The 16,639-nt window shown below is 39.1% G+C and overlaps 1 protein-coding gene across 3 annotated transcripts in view; it reads right to left on the reverse strand.

Annotated features, from left to right (window-relative positions):
- CDH13 (cadherin 13) overlaps positions 1-16,639 on the reverse strand; it is a 444,776-nt gene that overhangs the window by 258,357 nt on the left and 169,780 nt on the right. For all 3 annotated transcript variants that reach the window (XM_066327533.1, XM_066327534.1, XM_066327532.1), the window contains one exon: positions 663-779. In XM_066327533.1, the coding sequence (XP_066183630.1) occupies positions 663-779 (117 nt within the window). The remainder of the gene's footprint in view (positions 1-662; positions 780-16,639) is intronic.

Below are 16,639 nucleotides of genomic sequence, written 5' to 3' on the forward strand. Positions count from 1 at the left end.
CTAAAATATGTCATTCCATTGTTTTTAATACCTCTAAATTTTTTGTCTCCCCTGATACATACATAACCTCTCTTTCTGTTTGCAATATACTCCAGCCACATTAATCATCTGGATACCTAAATTTGAGCTATGCTGAAAAAAAAACCCAAACATTAAATATTGTAAAAATTATGACAGCTCAAAGTATTTAAAAGTGTTGATCTTTTGCAGTTCCTATAATTTAAATATTAGTTGAGGACAGGCTTCTCAGGGCCTTTGAGAAACGGCCCTGCCAGATGTTCTCACATTTCTGTCTTTGTACATCCTCCAAGGCCCCTGTGATCCCCGAGTAGCTCTCCAGGAACGGGAACAAATCAGGATGAAAAGATGCCAGGAAAACATTGCAGTACAAACAGGGTCTGGTTTGTCTCCTTGTGCCTGAGGAGCCTCAGTCACCAGAACTCCCACCCTTAAATCCCCTTAAAAAATTCTTAATGAAGGAGCTTCTACAGAGAGAATCAGGCTGCCTGAGATCCAAAAATTCAGTGTTCACAAGCAGAAGGGACGAAAGAGGGTAAGAAGGAGTCTGGAATCTTGCTACCAATGTGATAGGCACTGTAAAACTATAGGAGCAATAGGTCAGTTATTTGATATCAAAATTTGATCCAGTTGTGTTGACTTACCTTGCCAACTACTCTGGGGAACGGAGGTCTTTGATTTTCAGGAATTAATATTGGAGTTGTTAAAATAGCCCTTTTTTGCCTTGGAATTCCAGGGTTGCCTTCTAGCTTTAAGATTTCCTAAAAGAGAAAAAGACCAATTAGAAAAACTTCCAGGTATTCTGTTATTGCTCCCATTCCCTGCATCTTTAGGCAAAATTACCATGAACCACCAGATTCTAATACATTTTCCAGCAATTAATGATAACTTACAAAAGCACATATTTAATCTTTCAGGTTACTGCACTTATTTCAGGGGCAGTAGACAGCCCATATTCATTTCCTACTTGTGTAAACAAGTTATAAACCTTAGCAGGTGAGTCTAAAATCCTAAACTGATTAAATCATCAGCTTTTAGCAGGGTCTGGTTTACCCTGAATACTTGCACACGACCAATAAGAAGCCACACTTCAAATGTCTTTAGAGAATTTTCTCTAAAGATACATAATGATATCTCTAAAGATATAGATGATAGACATCATCTGTACTCAGTCACTTCTCAGTCCAGGCTTTATCAAACAGAACAGAGTGAATTTGCAAACACAGTCCGCAGGTAATGAACTCTCAATAACACCAAAATCTTGTAACTTCAAAATTAGACATCAAACCCCAGGTATAACTCGAAATATGAGCTAGTAGGTTGTTGGTGTTGGGGTTTGCTTTCTCTTAGAGAAAGCTTCATACTATGCTCTCAGAAAGAACAAAAAATAAAGGTGGTTTGCACACAAGAATTCTTTTTCTGCTGCATTATTGGGAGCATTTCTTTCTTTCTGAACTTCAGGCAGTTGAGCACTTCCTGAGCTGCAGTGAACTCTCCACAGTGGCCTCTGGCCCCGGGGAAACTCTGCCCACCACACCTGTGCTTTCTCTTCCCTTCTGCTCTCTGATCTGCTCAGTGCTCTCCCTGCAGGAGCTGCAGCTTCCCAGGGATCACTCTCCTTCCTCTGCTTCCTCCTACAGTCTCTGCAACTCTCTTCCCCAAGCTCAGTCACCACCAAGGTCAGATAGAGCCTTTCCCCCTCTCCCAAAGCTCCTGGTCCAAGACGTTTTTGGAAGAGAAAAAAAGCCTCACAAAACAAGCCACAACACCCACAAACAAATGAAACAAAACCAAACCAACCAACCAAAAATCTAACAATAACAAAGAATTCCAGTTTTGTAGTGCATTAGGAACTGTGAAACAGAAAAATATTTCAATCACTACTTCTCATTCAGGTTGTCCTGACAGTTTAATAAAAAATCACTGGTTGAATGAAATGTCTCGTTCCAATAAGGCAGTTACATCCTACAAGACAACATTTTGCTCTCTTCATGCAGAAACTCCAAACCCCAAAGTTTTCGGTCAGTTCTGAAATCCATGTTGCTGTTTTAATACCTGATTCTTAATTGCACAATGAAAGCTCCAGCCTCAGGCTGCATTTTTATAAAACTTCAAAGCTGAATGAGCTTTCTTGGCAGCACAATCTGGATCCATCAGCCAAGGTCTCCAAGGCTGCTCCTGCCTCCCTCTGTGGCAATGCCTCCTGTCTAAAGAGCCTCTCACCACAAAACTCTCCCTCTACTGGCTTTAGCATCATTTCTCAAATTTGGCAACAAACACAAGCAAGGGAAAATCTCAAGTTTTCACCAGTTTAGTCATGATAAAGTCAAGGAGCAGTGGGAACCTTGCAGACAATCCCTTCTCGCAATGTTGCCAATTTTCATGACTTTTTGAGGCTGCCCCTGGTAGAGTTCCCAGCTCTCCCAAAGGCTTTGCCATTTCTCTCTAATCTTTCAGTCTGAAGGCCACTCGGGTCCCCACTTTTGTCTTTCAACTCCTCTCTCGAGAGAGTTTTCCTTAATAAAAATTCATGAGAAAGTTCAAGATAAAAAACAGTTGAAGTGTCAAACGAAAAAAGCTGAATCCTGTCCAAAGGCAAATTGCACAGAGCAGTAAAGCTTTCAAAATCACTTACACTGTAAACACAGAGGGGCTGACACTTGCCTGAGATGATCCTGAGGAGCAGCAGTGACTCCCAGGATGTCCACAGGGAAATCCCAGCTCTTTAGCTCAGCAGCAGCAGCATTTACCTGATCACACCTTTCAGTCCTGCTCCTACTGTCCTGGCTTTCCTTCAGCTCAGGAAGATGTAGGGCAGAACTCCCAGGTCTTTGCAAATGGACAAGACATCCAGATTTGCTCATCTTTGTGTCATGGGTGAAAGTTTTGGGTTGAAAGGGACCTTTACAGACCATCTGGTCCCACCTGCAATGAGCAGGGACATCTTCCACCAGATCTCTTTTCTCAGAGTCCCGTCCAACATGACCCTGAATGTGTCAAATTTCCTTCTGTGTGAATTTGAAACAATTTCCACATTGTTCAACAATCTAGGTCTCCCAGTTTTGGTAGCCACAGACCCATAAGCAGTTAGCTCATCAATTTCCCATAACAGGCTGTCTTTACACTTTCCCAAAGGTTCTCAAATGGAAGAAAAACCCAAATTATATCCAGTGAGTCATTAATATAAAGAAGTGAAGTTCTAAAGAAAAGCAGTAGGCAAGACTTAAGGCCTTTAAGTCCAGATTTCTAAGCAGAACATCAGAACAAAAAACTAAAAAACAAAACAAAACAAAACAAAACAAAACAAAAAAAAAAAAAAAAAAAAAAAAAAAAAAAAAAAAAAAAAAACACCTTTTCTTTCTAACACAATTATTCTGTTTCACAGAGTAGGAAGTTCTACAGATTAGGAACAGAAATGTAACTACTTCTCTGAATATGCTTCATATTCTTCAAATCTCACAGCACTTTTCTAAATAGTGATTTCTTCATGAGGATTTTTTTCTTATCATCCCCTGGTGTCTAACAGCAATGGCTGATTAAATGAGTGGCCAAAAGCACCACTAGGGAATGCAGGTAAGCAGAGGAGAAGGAAAGGTCAAGAGTACTTCACCAACACATTGAATAATTTACTGCTGTTTGTGGTTCTTGTGATTTCCACATTTATAAGGAGCTAAGGAAAAGGAAAAACATTTTGCTTAGTGCCAAGCAGCAGCAGCTGCAGGTTTGATCCTCAGTCAGTGTAAAAGCAGAAGCCAAGGAATGTGACATTACAGTGCACTTAACCTGACTCAACAGCTAAAGCACTGATAACTCTCATTTGTGGATGCATATATTGTATATATAATAAATGTTACTGGATTCACCTATTTAATTTCTTGGAGAAGCAACTCACAAGGGATGTAAAATTAATTCAGATAGAGTCGGCAAGTTTTGCTTCAAACTTTCTTAAAATATCAGGCTGGCATTGTCACAGGAGTGGTCTTTTAGGCCTTACAATGAGTGAAGCCCACATAGGAGTTCTCCATCACCTTTGCTGGAACCAACTGATCAAATATACAGTGGCTACAGACACCCATCCACAGGCAAAATTTAAAATATAGAGAATATCATGAATACGTGCCTACCTAAAAGAAAGTGCACCAATACCAAAAAATTCAATCTTTTTGATTTTTTTGGGGTGGATTTTTTAAAACAAAAATGGTAGGAGAGAAATCCTATCAGGTTTTTATTTTTCCTGCTTCACTATAATTTCTGTGATTTCATTATAATATCTGTGATCTCACTATAATATCTGTGATCAATATATTTCACACAGTCAGTGAAATACACTTTTCATGGTCAGTGGATTATGATCAGAATCCAACTATTATTTCACTGCCACCATTTCATAACCAACTTTTACGCTCTTTTTTTGACTTTCCTAATTTCCCCTTCCAGACATGGAATCAGCTCAGCCATAGCTTAGATGATTCACTGGCAATAAATTTTGATTTCCTGTTCTCAATAAAAAAGCACGAAACACGTCCTCCTCATTTTTTTTCCAGCATTTTGGCTAAACTTGGACTGAGAGATGCCAGTCTCCCCAAACTACAACGCCCTGCAACTTGCAATTTCCCTACATCCTTCAAGAACTGTCCTCTTTGTTTTGTTTTTCTTTCTTTTTACCAGGTTTTCTTGCAGTTCTTCAATATTTGAATGAAAGTCCTGGTCACTCTTCAGCAGCACAAACCATCTCTCTTGGCAAAGAAAATTTCTTAGAACTTGTCATGGGAATAGGGTGGCTGAATTCTGGTGTCGATTTGTCACAATAAGGGTTGGAAACACCACTGGAGTGACAATCTGTAATCCACCGTGGTGACCAGAAAAGTGCTCGAGTTTCTTGTCATTTAGTTGGTTTTTATACTAAGGTTGAGGGTATAAAATGGGGTCAGCCCTAAATACAAAAAGTAAAATTAATTGGATGCTTGTTTCAAGCCAAGTTTATCTGAAATAGGGAATGGTAATTTCAGGTATATTTGTCTTCCTACAAAATAACGTCACAAAAATGCTGAAAAACTGAAACTCTTTACAGGTGAACTTAAGAAATAATTTTTATATAATTCTCAGATAAATTTTAAATCACGCTGTAATACTTACTTCCTTTATGTATGTTATTTCTATCATCAGACTACTGTCATCATCAGTAGTATTGAAGGTAATTATTTCTAAAATACATGCCTTAAGCAGAAAAATATTTTCTCACATTGGCAGTAATATATAAAAAATCTAAGAAACATGCTGGAACTTTCAGTTAATGAACAACTGTTTAATCAAATAATGAACTCAAGGAATAAATTTAAGAAATGTAAAGGTCAACGGCATTCACACAAACATCTGCTCAAGAGTAGTCTGTCCTCAGTGCCTGTAAATGTCACCCTAAAAATCACTTTGTGCACTTAGGAAGAACAAACCCAGCTAAAATGGAGCTGGCTAAGGGGAATTGGGTATTTCAGAGGAAAAACTTCCAAGCTGGTGATGCATGCTCAGATACAACATCTGGGTAATGGAAATTGCTGCTGAAACTTGATTTAATTACTCTGGGTGTTGCTACTCCTGTAATTGTTCCATAGGTGGAGAGGCAGAGCCTCACACTGCCCAATTTCTGATCGATCCATTAACTGCAGAGATTAATCTCAGCCCCAGCTTTGCTCCTGGGCCCTCCCTCTGCCTGGGCCACAGGTGTTTTTATAGGATGGAGACTCCTGTTACCTTTAGAGGAGTCAAGAACAGAGGTGAAAAAAGTTATTCCTGTTGAAGCCATTTGGTCATGTGTAAATCAGAACCATTTCAATGCTGATATATTCTAGAGTGGGTTTTGATACGAGTGACAAAATTCTGGTGGAGACACATCTGCTTTGTGAAATAATTCATTCAATTATCACCCTGCATTAGCTTTGGTGATGGGAAAGTCCTGCTTCTATGGAAACATAGTTTTGTTTATCTACACACCTGCCTTATTCTGTGACGGAAAAGTTTTTCTAAGATGGAAACAAACTTTGCTTTAGCCATGGGAGTTACCTGTACTGAGAATAATACACTCTTCATTTAAATTAACAATCCAGGCTTTATTTTGGTCATCATTTAGAGAATGTTATTCTCATTTTGAAGCATATGTGAATCACCCCCTCTTACTGGAAATCTCATATTAGTTCGACACTGCTCATTAAATATAATGAGGTGTCCCTTATACACAAACAACCAAATATGCTCTGACTGCCTCATCTGTCAAACACAACTGAAATTCAGGCTTGAGGAGAAAGACAATGGCTGACCTTATGCCTCTGTTTTGACCAGGATAGATCTGCAACACATCACTTATCAGGGGTAAAAATACCCTTTTCTCCATCCCTGCTGTGTTGACACTTGTAGCAAATCAAACAAAACCAGGCTGCTTTTACAGCACGCCAAGAGAAATGAAAAATTCCTAAAGGTGTCCCAAAACCTTCAGCACCTCAAATAAGTGTAACTGAAATAAGGAAAGCGTTTTTTCATGTGTTTGCCTAGGCATTAAAGCCTTGAGAAAAGTGTCCTGTAATAAAAATTTACATTCAAAATTAAGGGGTTTGGTTTTTCTTTCATTTAATGAAATCATCTGCTTTTGCTACTGCATTGCTACAGAAAATAGAAACACAGTGGAGATCTGAAGCAATTAAAATCTTTCAAAAGTCTGATTCTTTTGAGACTTAACCAAAGCCCCATGGAAAATACATTTCACAGCAGAGACACAAGGCCTTAACTTCCTATTTTCAATATTCCTGCTCTCAATATTCCACTAAGTGGACTCATTTCCCTGCTCATATTGGAGGAACTAAAAATTCAAGAGTCTTTTTAACACCCAAAAAGGAGAAAGAACACACAGGACACAAATTTCAGTTCTAGGGCATGGCTTATGAGATAAAGAAGAAATTTTGGTGGGGCAAGAACCTACTTGAAGCCACAAAATCTGCAGATCAGTAGCACACCAATGACAACCCCAAATGTGGAATAACACAAGCAACCACAAACAAGCAGCTCCACATTTCCCTCCATGGGATATAAGGACAATTTCTAATAGAGAAAGTCTATTTCTTATGTAAAATAAATATTATTCATAGCAGGAGCTGTTCCACCTTGGAAAACTGGCTCTCTGTGTCTCGCTGCAGGGCAGCCAGCTGTGTGTGCAGAAAACACATTTGATACCTTTATTCCGGGCTGAAGTGCTCTGGAATTCACTGCATTATAACAGAGCTGCACCAAAGCAATTCCATGATAGCCTACAGCAAAAATGGGGTGGGTTAAAGCCACGTGTGCTGCTCAGGGATGGGGCAGCTGCAGTCCCAGGCTGTCTGGGTGGACACACAAGACACACTGGACACATTCCTTCCCCTGCACATTTGGGTCACTTGACCTGTGCAGAGACACCAGCTGGGCACCTCCAGATGAACCCTGCTCTTTGCACAGCAATAATTGTCACTGTAGGATGTGAAAGAAAGACTCCAAGTATTTCAAAAGGCTAAGAGCACAGAAAAAGAAGCTTTATTTTTTAACTCTTACTACCTTTTATAAGGGGTTCCCACAGAGACTTAACATGGTTGGTGAATAGGAACGACACCTCTCTAATCCCATGGGTTAAACCAGAGAAACAGCAAAACACCACCTGGAGAAAGATTGTTTTGAGAAAGGAGAGTTGTTTGCCAGGATTGTTTTGAGAAGAAACTTTCTTGAGGAATTTTTCCTTGGGAAAATGCAGCAGCTGCCAGCAGGCTAAAAATCTATTAGTCTCAGAAATATCAGGCCCACAAATAATCACATAGAGGAGACCCAGTTATGGACGAATTTCCATTTACCTGATGCTGAAAAACCAAAAATAGACCACATTTGTCGAGAGTGAGAGAAGTCTGTTTCTAGTGGGAACAATCAAAATGAGTTTAACTGGGAGGGACTTTCGATAATTTCCGTTAGAAGTGGTACTCTCTTTTAGAATAAAGTAAAAGAAATAGTTTATTTTATATATATATAGATATATATATATATAAAATATATTTAGTATAGTATAGTATTTTTAGTATAGTGTATTTAGTATAGTATTTATTAGTATAACTAATAAATAATTTGTATGTTTTCATGTAAAGCTATTTTTAAAATAAAAACTTTTAAAATATAATAATTTATTTTAAAATTTAAAAATAGGTGTATTTATAATAAAAAAGATTTATTTATAGAAATTAGTAAAAATATGCAAATAATTTAAGAATAAACAGAAGTAATAAATAATATTTTTATTAATTAATAAAATAATTATTAGAACCTTATAGCTAATTCAAAGTTACCTTTAAACTTAATAAAAACTGTGTAAAAATAACATACGACTATAATTAAAACACTTTTTTAAAAAATTGTATCATACCACTCTGTATATCATGTCCACCCTAACAACATTCTTTTGCACGTGCAACATTACAGTCATGTACCTGCACAAATTCCTCCCTCCTTTCCTGCTCTACCAACTCCTAGGAGGAAAATAATTTTGCCCAAGACAGCTGAGCAGGGCTGCATGATGATGACAGTAAAATCTGGGCTATTCCATCAGGCCTGGCTGTGCATGCAGGGTGCCCTCCAGAGCTGCATTCCTGAGCTCCCCATCCAGGAGCTGCCAGACTGACAAATGAAGCCGTGCTCTGTGATGAAGACAAAATGCCCACTTAGATCCAGGCTGCAGCAAAGCTCCTCAGTCACCAGGCTGCATTTCGAACTTGGTTGAGAGAAGAAATGTTAGTGCATTAATCCACTTCACTGCTTGGGCCAGCTACACTCGGAACAAATTAATTAAAGGGCATTAACTGAGTCCAGAAAAAGCTGGAATCACAGTGTATTCATCCACTTCACAATTCGGGCTGTAGTTTTACTCTTCAACACAAATTAACAGGCAGCAACTGCCCAACAGCAGCAGCTTAACTCTGGTGTGGCACAATAAAGAGACAGTGCTGGAGTGCCTTGTGGACAGCTTTTCATTATCACCTGAGCGCTGCCGGGCTTCTGCGGCACTTTGGCTGCGTTTTTCAAAGGTGAGAACACAAGACCTAAACATGCCCTGCGTTATTTATTCCCACCACAGCGACCCAATTAAATTCACAGGACAATGCCTCAGTTCTAAACCTTTCATTAGTCTGGACAGTCTCAAAGACTCACAGTGTTACTGAAGAAGAGAGCGCCCAGCTGAAGTTCTGGCTTAGATGAAAGGTGTCTAAAACTTCACATGCAACAAAGCAAGTCTTAAAAAGTATTCATTCCAAGACACATTTAAAAAAACCAAACTCAGTTATTCACTCAAATTTGACTACTAGATTAAATTTCTGCAGAATTTATAAAATATGTTGGCTAGAAATAGCAACATTGTTTTGGTTTTGCTGTATCTGTTTCGGGATGGGAAATCAAAGCACAGATTCTTTTGCGGAAGATTCTCAAAAAATGCAAGATGGAGACCCAGACACAGGCTTGGACATCTTTGTGGATTCTCACATTTCTCCTTAATCACATGCTGGCAATTAAGTCTGCTTCAGGAAATTCAAAGAGTGTACCTGTCAGGAATCAGAGGCAAATTAATTGCTGTACTGGAACAGATCAATGATTCATGAGCTGTAACATCAACCTGCTAACAATATTAATTGCCACATACTTCAGGGAGAAGAGCCTAAAATGGCAGGAGTCATAGCTTACAATGGTTTGAAGATGTTTTTTCTGGATTATAACTGCTGAAACTAAAGCCAAGTACACTTTAAAATACATGAAATGTAACATGAGAGCTCCCAACTGTAAATCATTCCAATTCACATGTTCGAATCTGAGCATCTTGCCCTAACAACCTGCAGCCAGAGGAGCACAGAAATATTTATATTCCTTAGTTCACACCTGCTGACCTTTAACTGAGCATCTCGGTGGTATGAGGACAGTCCCCACCTACACAAACTCCAAGTAAACAGGTTTTATTAAAGTTTCCTGGCCAAGAGAAGACAGATCCAGCCTTACTCCCTGCATGTCATTTGCCTAGCAACTCCAATGCTACTTGTTTTTTGTGGCATTGGCCATGGGCTTCCCACTCTGTGCTTCTGAGCAGTGGGAAGCAGAATCCAAGGTTATTAAAAGGAAATGATGCTCTCAAAGCTGTCAGAGCAGGGCTGGAGCTCTCCAGTGCTCCTTGTTAACTCCAATGCAGTGACTGAGCAGGGACAGGCAGCCCAGCAGCCACAGGGGACTGAGGAGACACAGGTTCTCTATTGTTCTAATAATTGCTCCCACAGACCTTGCAGTGAATGCTGTTATTTTAGCACTCCACAGATCTGAAAACCCTGCTCAGCTCTCGATTTCTAATCCAGTGTGTTTCTGGGGAAGAAATGATACATTCAAATACATTCAAAAGCCTGGGCTCTGACCAAAGGAGATTATCCACCCCTTTATTTCCCCTTTACCTTTTTGCTCGTATTTCATAATTGTTCAGTTCTGTCAGATAAGTTCTATTTTTATCTATATGCATTTTCTTGCTCCCAAAGTAACTGAAGTCATTAAAGCCAGACCTGTGATGTCTGCTGCCTCTATTGACATGCTGGAATTTAAACAGGATGATTCTAGAACTGAAAACCTGGGTTCTCACAGCTTGAGCTACAGCAGCAATATTTCTCTACCCCTCCTAATTATCCACCATGCAGCCAGCCCCAGAAGAACCTCGAGTGGAGTGCATTTAAATGTCTCTAAGAATTTTTAAGATGGATTCTTCAGTTCTCATTCAGTCCTGCCTCCAGTCATGACCAAGGCCTCTGTGTGTGTCAGAACAGGCACAGCATGCTGCTACTAGAAAGTGCAGAATTTCCAAGGAACATAGGAAAATGAATTCAACTTTCTTCACACCCTCCCCTTTGCTATCCCAGCTCCAAAACCAAACCTTCAGCACTTTGCTTGAGGGTCTGGCTGCTCTTGCCTGATCGTGGCACAGAGCAGTGAAGTGCAGTGTGACTTCCTTAGCCTAAAATAGCCTTATTTTGCTGGAGCTCCCTAATGGAGACAAGTTAATAAATTGCAGCATTCCTAATTTGATACATTTTTGGTCCTGTTTCAGTTTACAAACTGTCCATTAGCAGACCCTGAAATCTGTGAACAAATACATTATCTGCCATTATACGCAAGTTTTTCAGATGAGTAATTTTTGATCTTCAGATTGCTCAAGCAGTTGCTTGGAAACATTTGTCTGTATTAGTTACACAAGTCATGTGGCAGTATTTGTCTTCTCAGATTGGATGGCTCCTATGAATAAGCACCAGAGCATGAAATGCAAATTTCATGATATAAAATTCAGAACTTGCTTTTGGCAAGGATTTGATTTATTACATTTAGAGCACAAGATGAAAACAAAAAGGTTATCTCTGTGATCTGAATGACTTGACGGGAAGTGATGCCTGTGCCACTTGGAGGAGTAATGGTATAAATTACAAAGCCAAAACTAAAATTTTAAAAAGATGGAATGAGGTTTGGAATAGTCATGCTGTGGAGAATGAACCCATGCAATGGAAATGCTTCTGTTGATTAGTACTTTCCACAGAATAGTACTTTTCTAGATTAAAACATAGGTGGGTAGGTCAGAAAATTCATGGGAGCTCAAGCAAACTATTATTTTTCTCATTATAGAGTTTTGAGCAAGCAAATAAATAGAGGCAATACAGCAAGTGTTCATATTGATGGTAACAGCCTGGTATCATTCAATAAGGTTGAAAAAAGTATTCATTGGTATTTCAGTGTACATTATACAAAATACAACAAGAGCCATTTTTTGGCTGATTCTATCAGTATGAGAGAATTGGAAACTCACACATTTTCGCTTTCAACTTTGTAAAAGAACCACTTGTATTTGCCTAAGTGTTTCTGCGCGGATGGTAATGATTTTTCCTCTCTATTGGATGCAACAATTTACAAAAGTGAAATCATTGGTTCGAGACTAAATATAGAATTTTACCAGCAGAGACTGGTCCTTTCAGTTGAAGAGAACCAAATATGGACAAACAATGTTACTGAGCACACCCAGACTGTGATCCTGGCTATTTCTACCAACTATAAAACCCACATTCAAAATACAGCCAGAGTCCAGAAGACTGAACCTAACAAATCCTGAAGGAGGAAATAGTGCTGAAAGAGTGAAGAAAAAAGTTTGACAATAACAGACGATTTTTTTTTCCCCAATAAAAATTTGAACCCAGAGTGCAAGGGCAATAAAAATCATTTGCAAATTGCAAAGAAGAAAATATCTCTGAGGGTTTGTTGTTGTTGTTGCTGTTGTTGTTTGGTTTGGTTGGGGTTTTTTTGTTGTTGTTGGGGGTTTTTTTGTTTTGTTTTTTGGGTTTGTTGTTGTTGTTTTTGTTTTTGTTTTGAATGCTAGTGCAACAAGCAAATATAAAAGTGCTGGGTCTGACTTTTAGTGATAGGTGACAGAAACAATTCCCACTGCTAATTAGGTAAAGTCTCTGACTGACTTTCCTGGTACTCCCAGGCTTTCCCTGGTACTTTCCAGGCTGGCATCTTTGCTGGGAACAGATGCCAGCGGGTCCCAGATGACAGCCAGCGCCTGGCAGCTGCAGCCTGACTCCAGAGCAAAATATTTGTGCCACCCATGATTTAAAGCAGGCTTAGTTTTGAGTGGACTGTGAGTAACCCACGATTAAGGTCAAATCCTTCTGCTGGCAGAGACAGCCCTGAGTGGGTGTGAAATATGGGTGTGCAGTCCTGGGTTACTGTTTAATGCTCTGTCTCATAAATCCCAGCAAAGGAACCAGCCAGGAGTGCTGTCCCACCCTGGGCACCTCTCAGAGTGCACTCACATGCCAAAGGGTTATTAATGAGCTGTTCAAACACTAAATATAAACTTGTTTAGAAAACAAAGGCATCAATTTATATTTTAACAGAACCCCAATTTCTCCACTGCGTGCTGTGTTTGTATAAAAAGTCACACATTTCTTAAATGCCAAAGAATCACTTTTTTGTCTCCATCCTTTCTCCAAGGCACATCTCAGTCAGATCATGCTCATCCATTTTCAAAAGCACGTTGTTGCCTTCATAACTGCATACAGAAACTTGCTTTAAGGAGTATGAGCTCTTATAAATCATCACCCTTTGCCTGTGCTTTAAATCAGGCATAAAAAAAATAAAAATAGAAGAACCAGCATCCTGGGCTAAGATTAAAAACTGGATTCATATTAAAGAATGGTTCCTTTTTACCATTGAAACCGAAGCTGTAGATTATTCTGTGCTGATTAAGTGCTACAGTGGGCAAAGGACTTAGTCATAATGAACACTGCTGTAAAACAATTTATCTACAAGAAGGGAAACAAGTTTGCATAATCCATTTATGGTTGATTCAGCTTTAGAGGAATTTGTTATATAAATATATCTCACCCTGGGGAACTGTTTTGCCAAAATAACTAATGAAAGTGTTTGAACAACTTAACACTGATAATTAATAGGGTTTTTCAGTATCACAATGGAAAATGACACCTTCCCGTGTACGTTAACCATCACACCAGTGAGAGACAAAAGCTTGGCAAGCTCCAAGAGCCAAACACATCAGAAAGTAGAAAATGAATCAATGAATTGACTTAGCAGATGCAAAATTGCTAAGCTGGTGACATGTTTTAACTGAGCCCCAAAAGGTGTTCAACAATATTTCCTTAGAAAACATTCCATAACTCAGTAATTATCAGATTTTAAAAAAATCTTAATTAATAGTTCAATTGTTCAAGTGACACCACTAATATTCTGCTATCATGCTGGAATGTTTGAGTAAACATTATCAAGTCCCATTATGTTGTTATCCACTTTCCTGGCAATTTCAAGCAATGTTTTAAGTTTAGGTGTCAGTATTTAATCACCAAGAAGGATCAGAAGCTCATCAATAATGCCTTGCCAACTGCAATTCCCTGGAGACTTAAAACTTACAGTGAACCTCACCTGCTTTTGTGGTCACATAATTATTTTTATTATGCTTTGTGGCAATGTTGGCTGCCAAAAAAGGTTGTCCTAAAATCCCAGTGTGACAAAAATCAATTTTCAGATGCAAATGAGGGTGCCATAGGTGACATTTTTCATACCCAATAAATTGCCTGTCTGTGGCTTTGAACTAATGGACACATAAACAAGAGAGATTGGTGCCAAGGTATTGCATTATAATCTTAGTGAAGTTTTATGAGACTCATGCTACAGGCTGCAAAGGAAAAATAAAACAGAGGGAGGGGGCACAAACAATTTGAGGAAACCTGTAAGAATAGACACAGTATTATTTTATATGCAGTATTTTCTTTTTTTTTTTTTTTTTTTTTTTTTTTCTTCTTCTTCCTGAGCTCTGATTTTCCATCCATCTACTTCTTCCCTCTTCTCCTCCCTCCTTTTATTTTTAATTTTAGGGCTCTGCGTTACCCCTTCTGTCTGTCACAACTTTTATTTCATTATGATCCTACACTTCTCTTCTGCTCTGTCCCTTACCTGTCTTCCCATCTTCCCAATTTCTCTCCTAGAAAATTTATGCAAACAAAATTTCTCCCTGTCAGTCATTTTTAATTCTGACAGCTCTGTGTCCATCTCCACCTCCTTGAGATGATATTTAAACTTTCTTAAAAAAATACAAGAAATACACTGAAACTCTCATTACTTCAGAAACAACAAAGACTTCGAGTGAACTCTCTGCTCGTGTCAGGCATGGTTACACTTCAGAGAGGAAATCTGCATTTGCACCAAACAAATAACTGGGATTTCATAGGCTTGTCTGAAGCTTATCCTGAATAATCACAAAATTCTCGCGCCTGCAAATTTAGGTTGGAAGTCCTGTGAGATGTTTACCCTTGCAACACAAATGGAAACAAGATAAAACCAATATTTTTATGCTATGTTGATTGTATTGTTTCCAACTGGAGCTGAAATGAAAGATGTGATTGCATAATAGCTTTTCAAGCCTCTTCAAAAGATTTAAGTAAAGTTCAAATCTTAAGCTTTTGAAACTTTAATCTTGCAATAAAGAACAATCTTTTTGTTATTTCACATTTCTCTCCTGTTAGGAAAACATGAATGATACTAAAATGACAAAGAAATGAATCCTTCATCAGACTTATCCTCATGCAAGAGCTGAATAATAATTTTGGGGAGAGATCTGAAACATTTTAGATCTCAGAGGCTGCCCATTTCAGCCCCTCATCTTTAATAAATGTCATTGCTGCTGAGTCTCCTTAGCTGTGTTTTGAGCTCTCTTTGGGGTAGAAGACAGGAAAAGGTACTTTTTCTGCTGCACTTCTCTTTCCCTCCTCCTGCAAAATCAGAGCCTTCTGAAGCCAAGGAACAACTGCTCCTTGTCTTTGCCCATTGTGTTCAGAGCTGGAGGAGTGTTGGACAATGCTCCCAGGCACAGGGGGGATTGTTGGGGTGTCCTGTGCAGGGCCAGGAGCTGCACTGATGATCCCAGTTCCAATTTAGGACATTCTGTGACCATCAGCACCCACAGTGAGGCAGAACTGGTGTCTCCAACTGTGCAAGAGCAGCTCTGTAAATCCAGCTTTCAACTTGTGTTTATGCCACTGCTCTCGCTGGCCAAATACCATCAGTGTATTCCCCAGAGATGAGAGTTTATTCCCATTGCCAGAGCAACACCGAGCTGGAATCCAGGGCAGAGCACCAGGGCCTCCCCACCCTGCCCTTCTCAAAGGGAATCCAGGCTGGGAAGGGAGGAACATCCTGTTCCCTGCCTTTTATGGTCACCACAGACATTTGCTGCCCCAGCCAGTGAATATCCAGGGCTTGTCTCTCTTCCATCACTCCATTTCTGCATGGCTTGTTAGTCATGCAAACACTTGGAGAGGCTTTAATTCCAAAAGTCCACAAGTGGCTTCAGTGGCCAAATTCCCTGGCCAGATTAATTATCTCTGTCACTGCTGGCAGTGCAGGAAGTGTCTGATGGAAAAGTCCCAGGTGGTGGAGAATTACCTTCTAGTAAATTTACACCACAGAGCAGCTCCACAGTCTGCTCCTCCTCCAAAGCACTAAAGGTACTTCAGAGTTGTTCACACAACGGGTTGATTTCAATGTAAAACTCAATTTTCCAGTTTTACAGTACTTCTGGAAGCACCTTCAAGTTGTATTTCAGAAGAAATCTACCCTTAAGGCTACAAAATAGGATTTCATTTCTGAACAAGATTTGACCAGCTCATATCTCCCAGCAGCAGGACTTACTAGTCAAAATACGAATTGAATCTCATTCACCAATTTAGCATTCACCACTTTAGCCATGTAAAATGACACCAAAACAAACTTGGAATAACTTCTTAGATGCCAGGTATATTAATTGAAAGCACATCATGGGCAAAATATCTGGAAAGAAGTTCAGGAAAAAAAAAATGTTCTGAGAGCTGGTTCTACAGTCCTGATCTCTACTACCACTGTCCAAAGCTATTAGTTTATACAAAAAAAAAAAAAAAAAAAAAAAAAAAAAAAAAAAAAAAAAAAAAAGTTAATTTAAAAATAGGTGATATAAGGTACCATAGTTTTATGAATCATTATTCAACATAGTGCCCCAGGACTCATT

This window comes from Sylvia atricapilla, chromosome 12, assembly GCF_009819655.1.
Source record: "Sylvia atricapilla isolate bSylAtr1 chromosome 12, bSylAtr1.pri, whole genome shotgun sequence".
NCBI lineage: Eukaryota > Metazoa > Chordata > Aves > Passeriformes > Sylviidae > Sylvia > Sylvia atricapilla.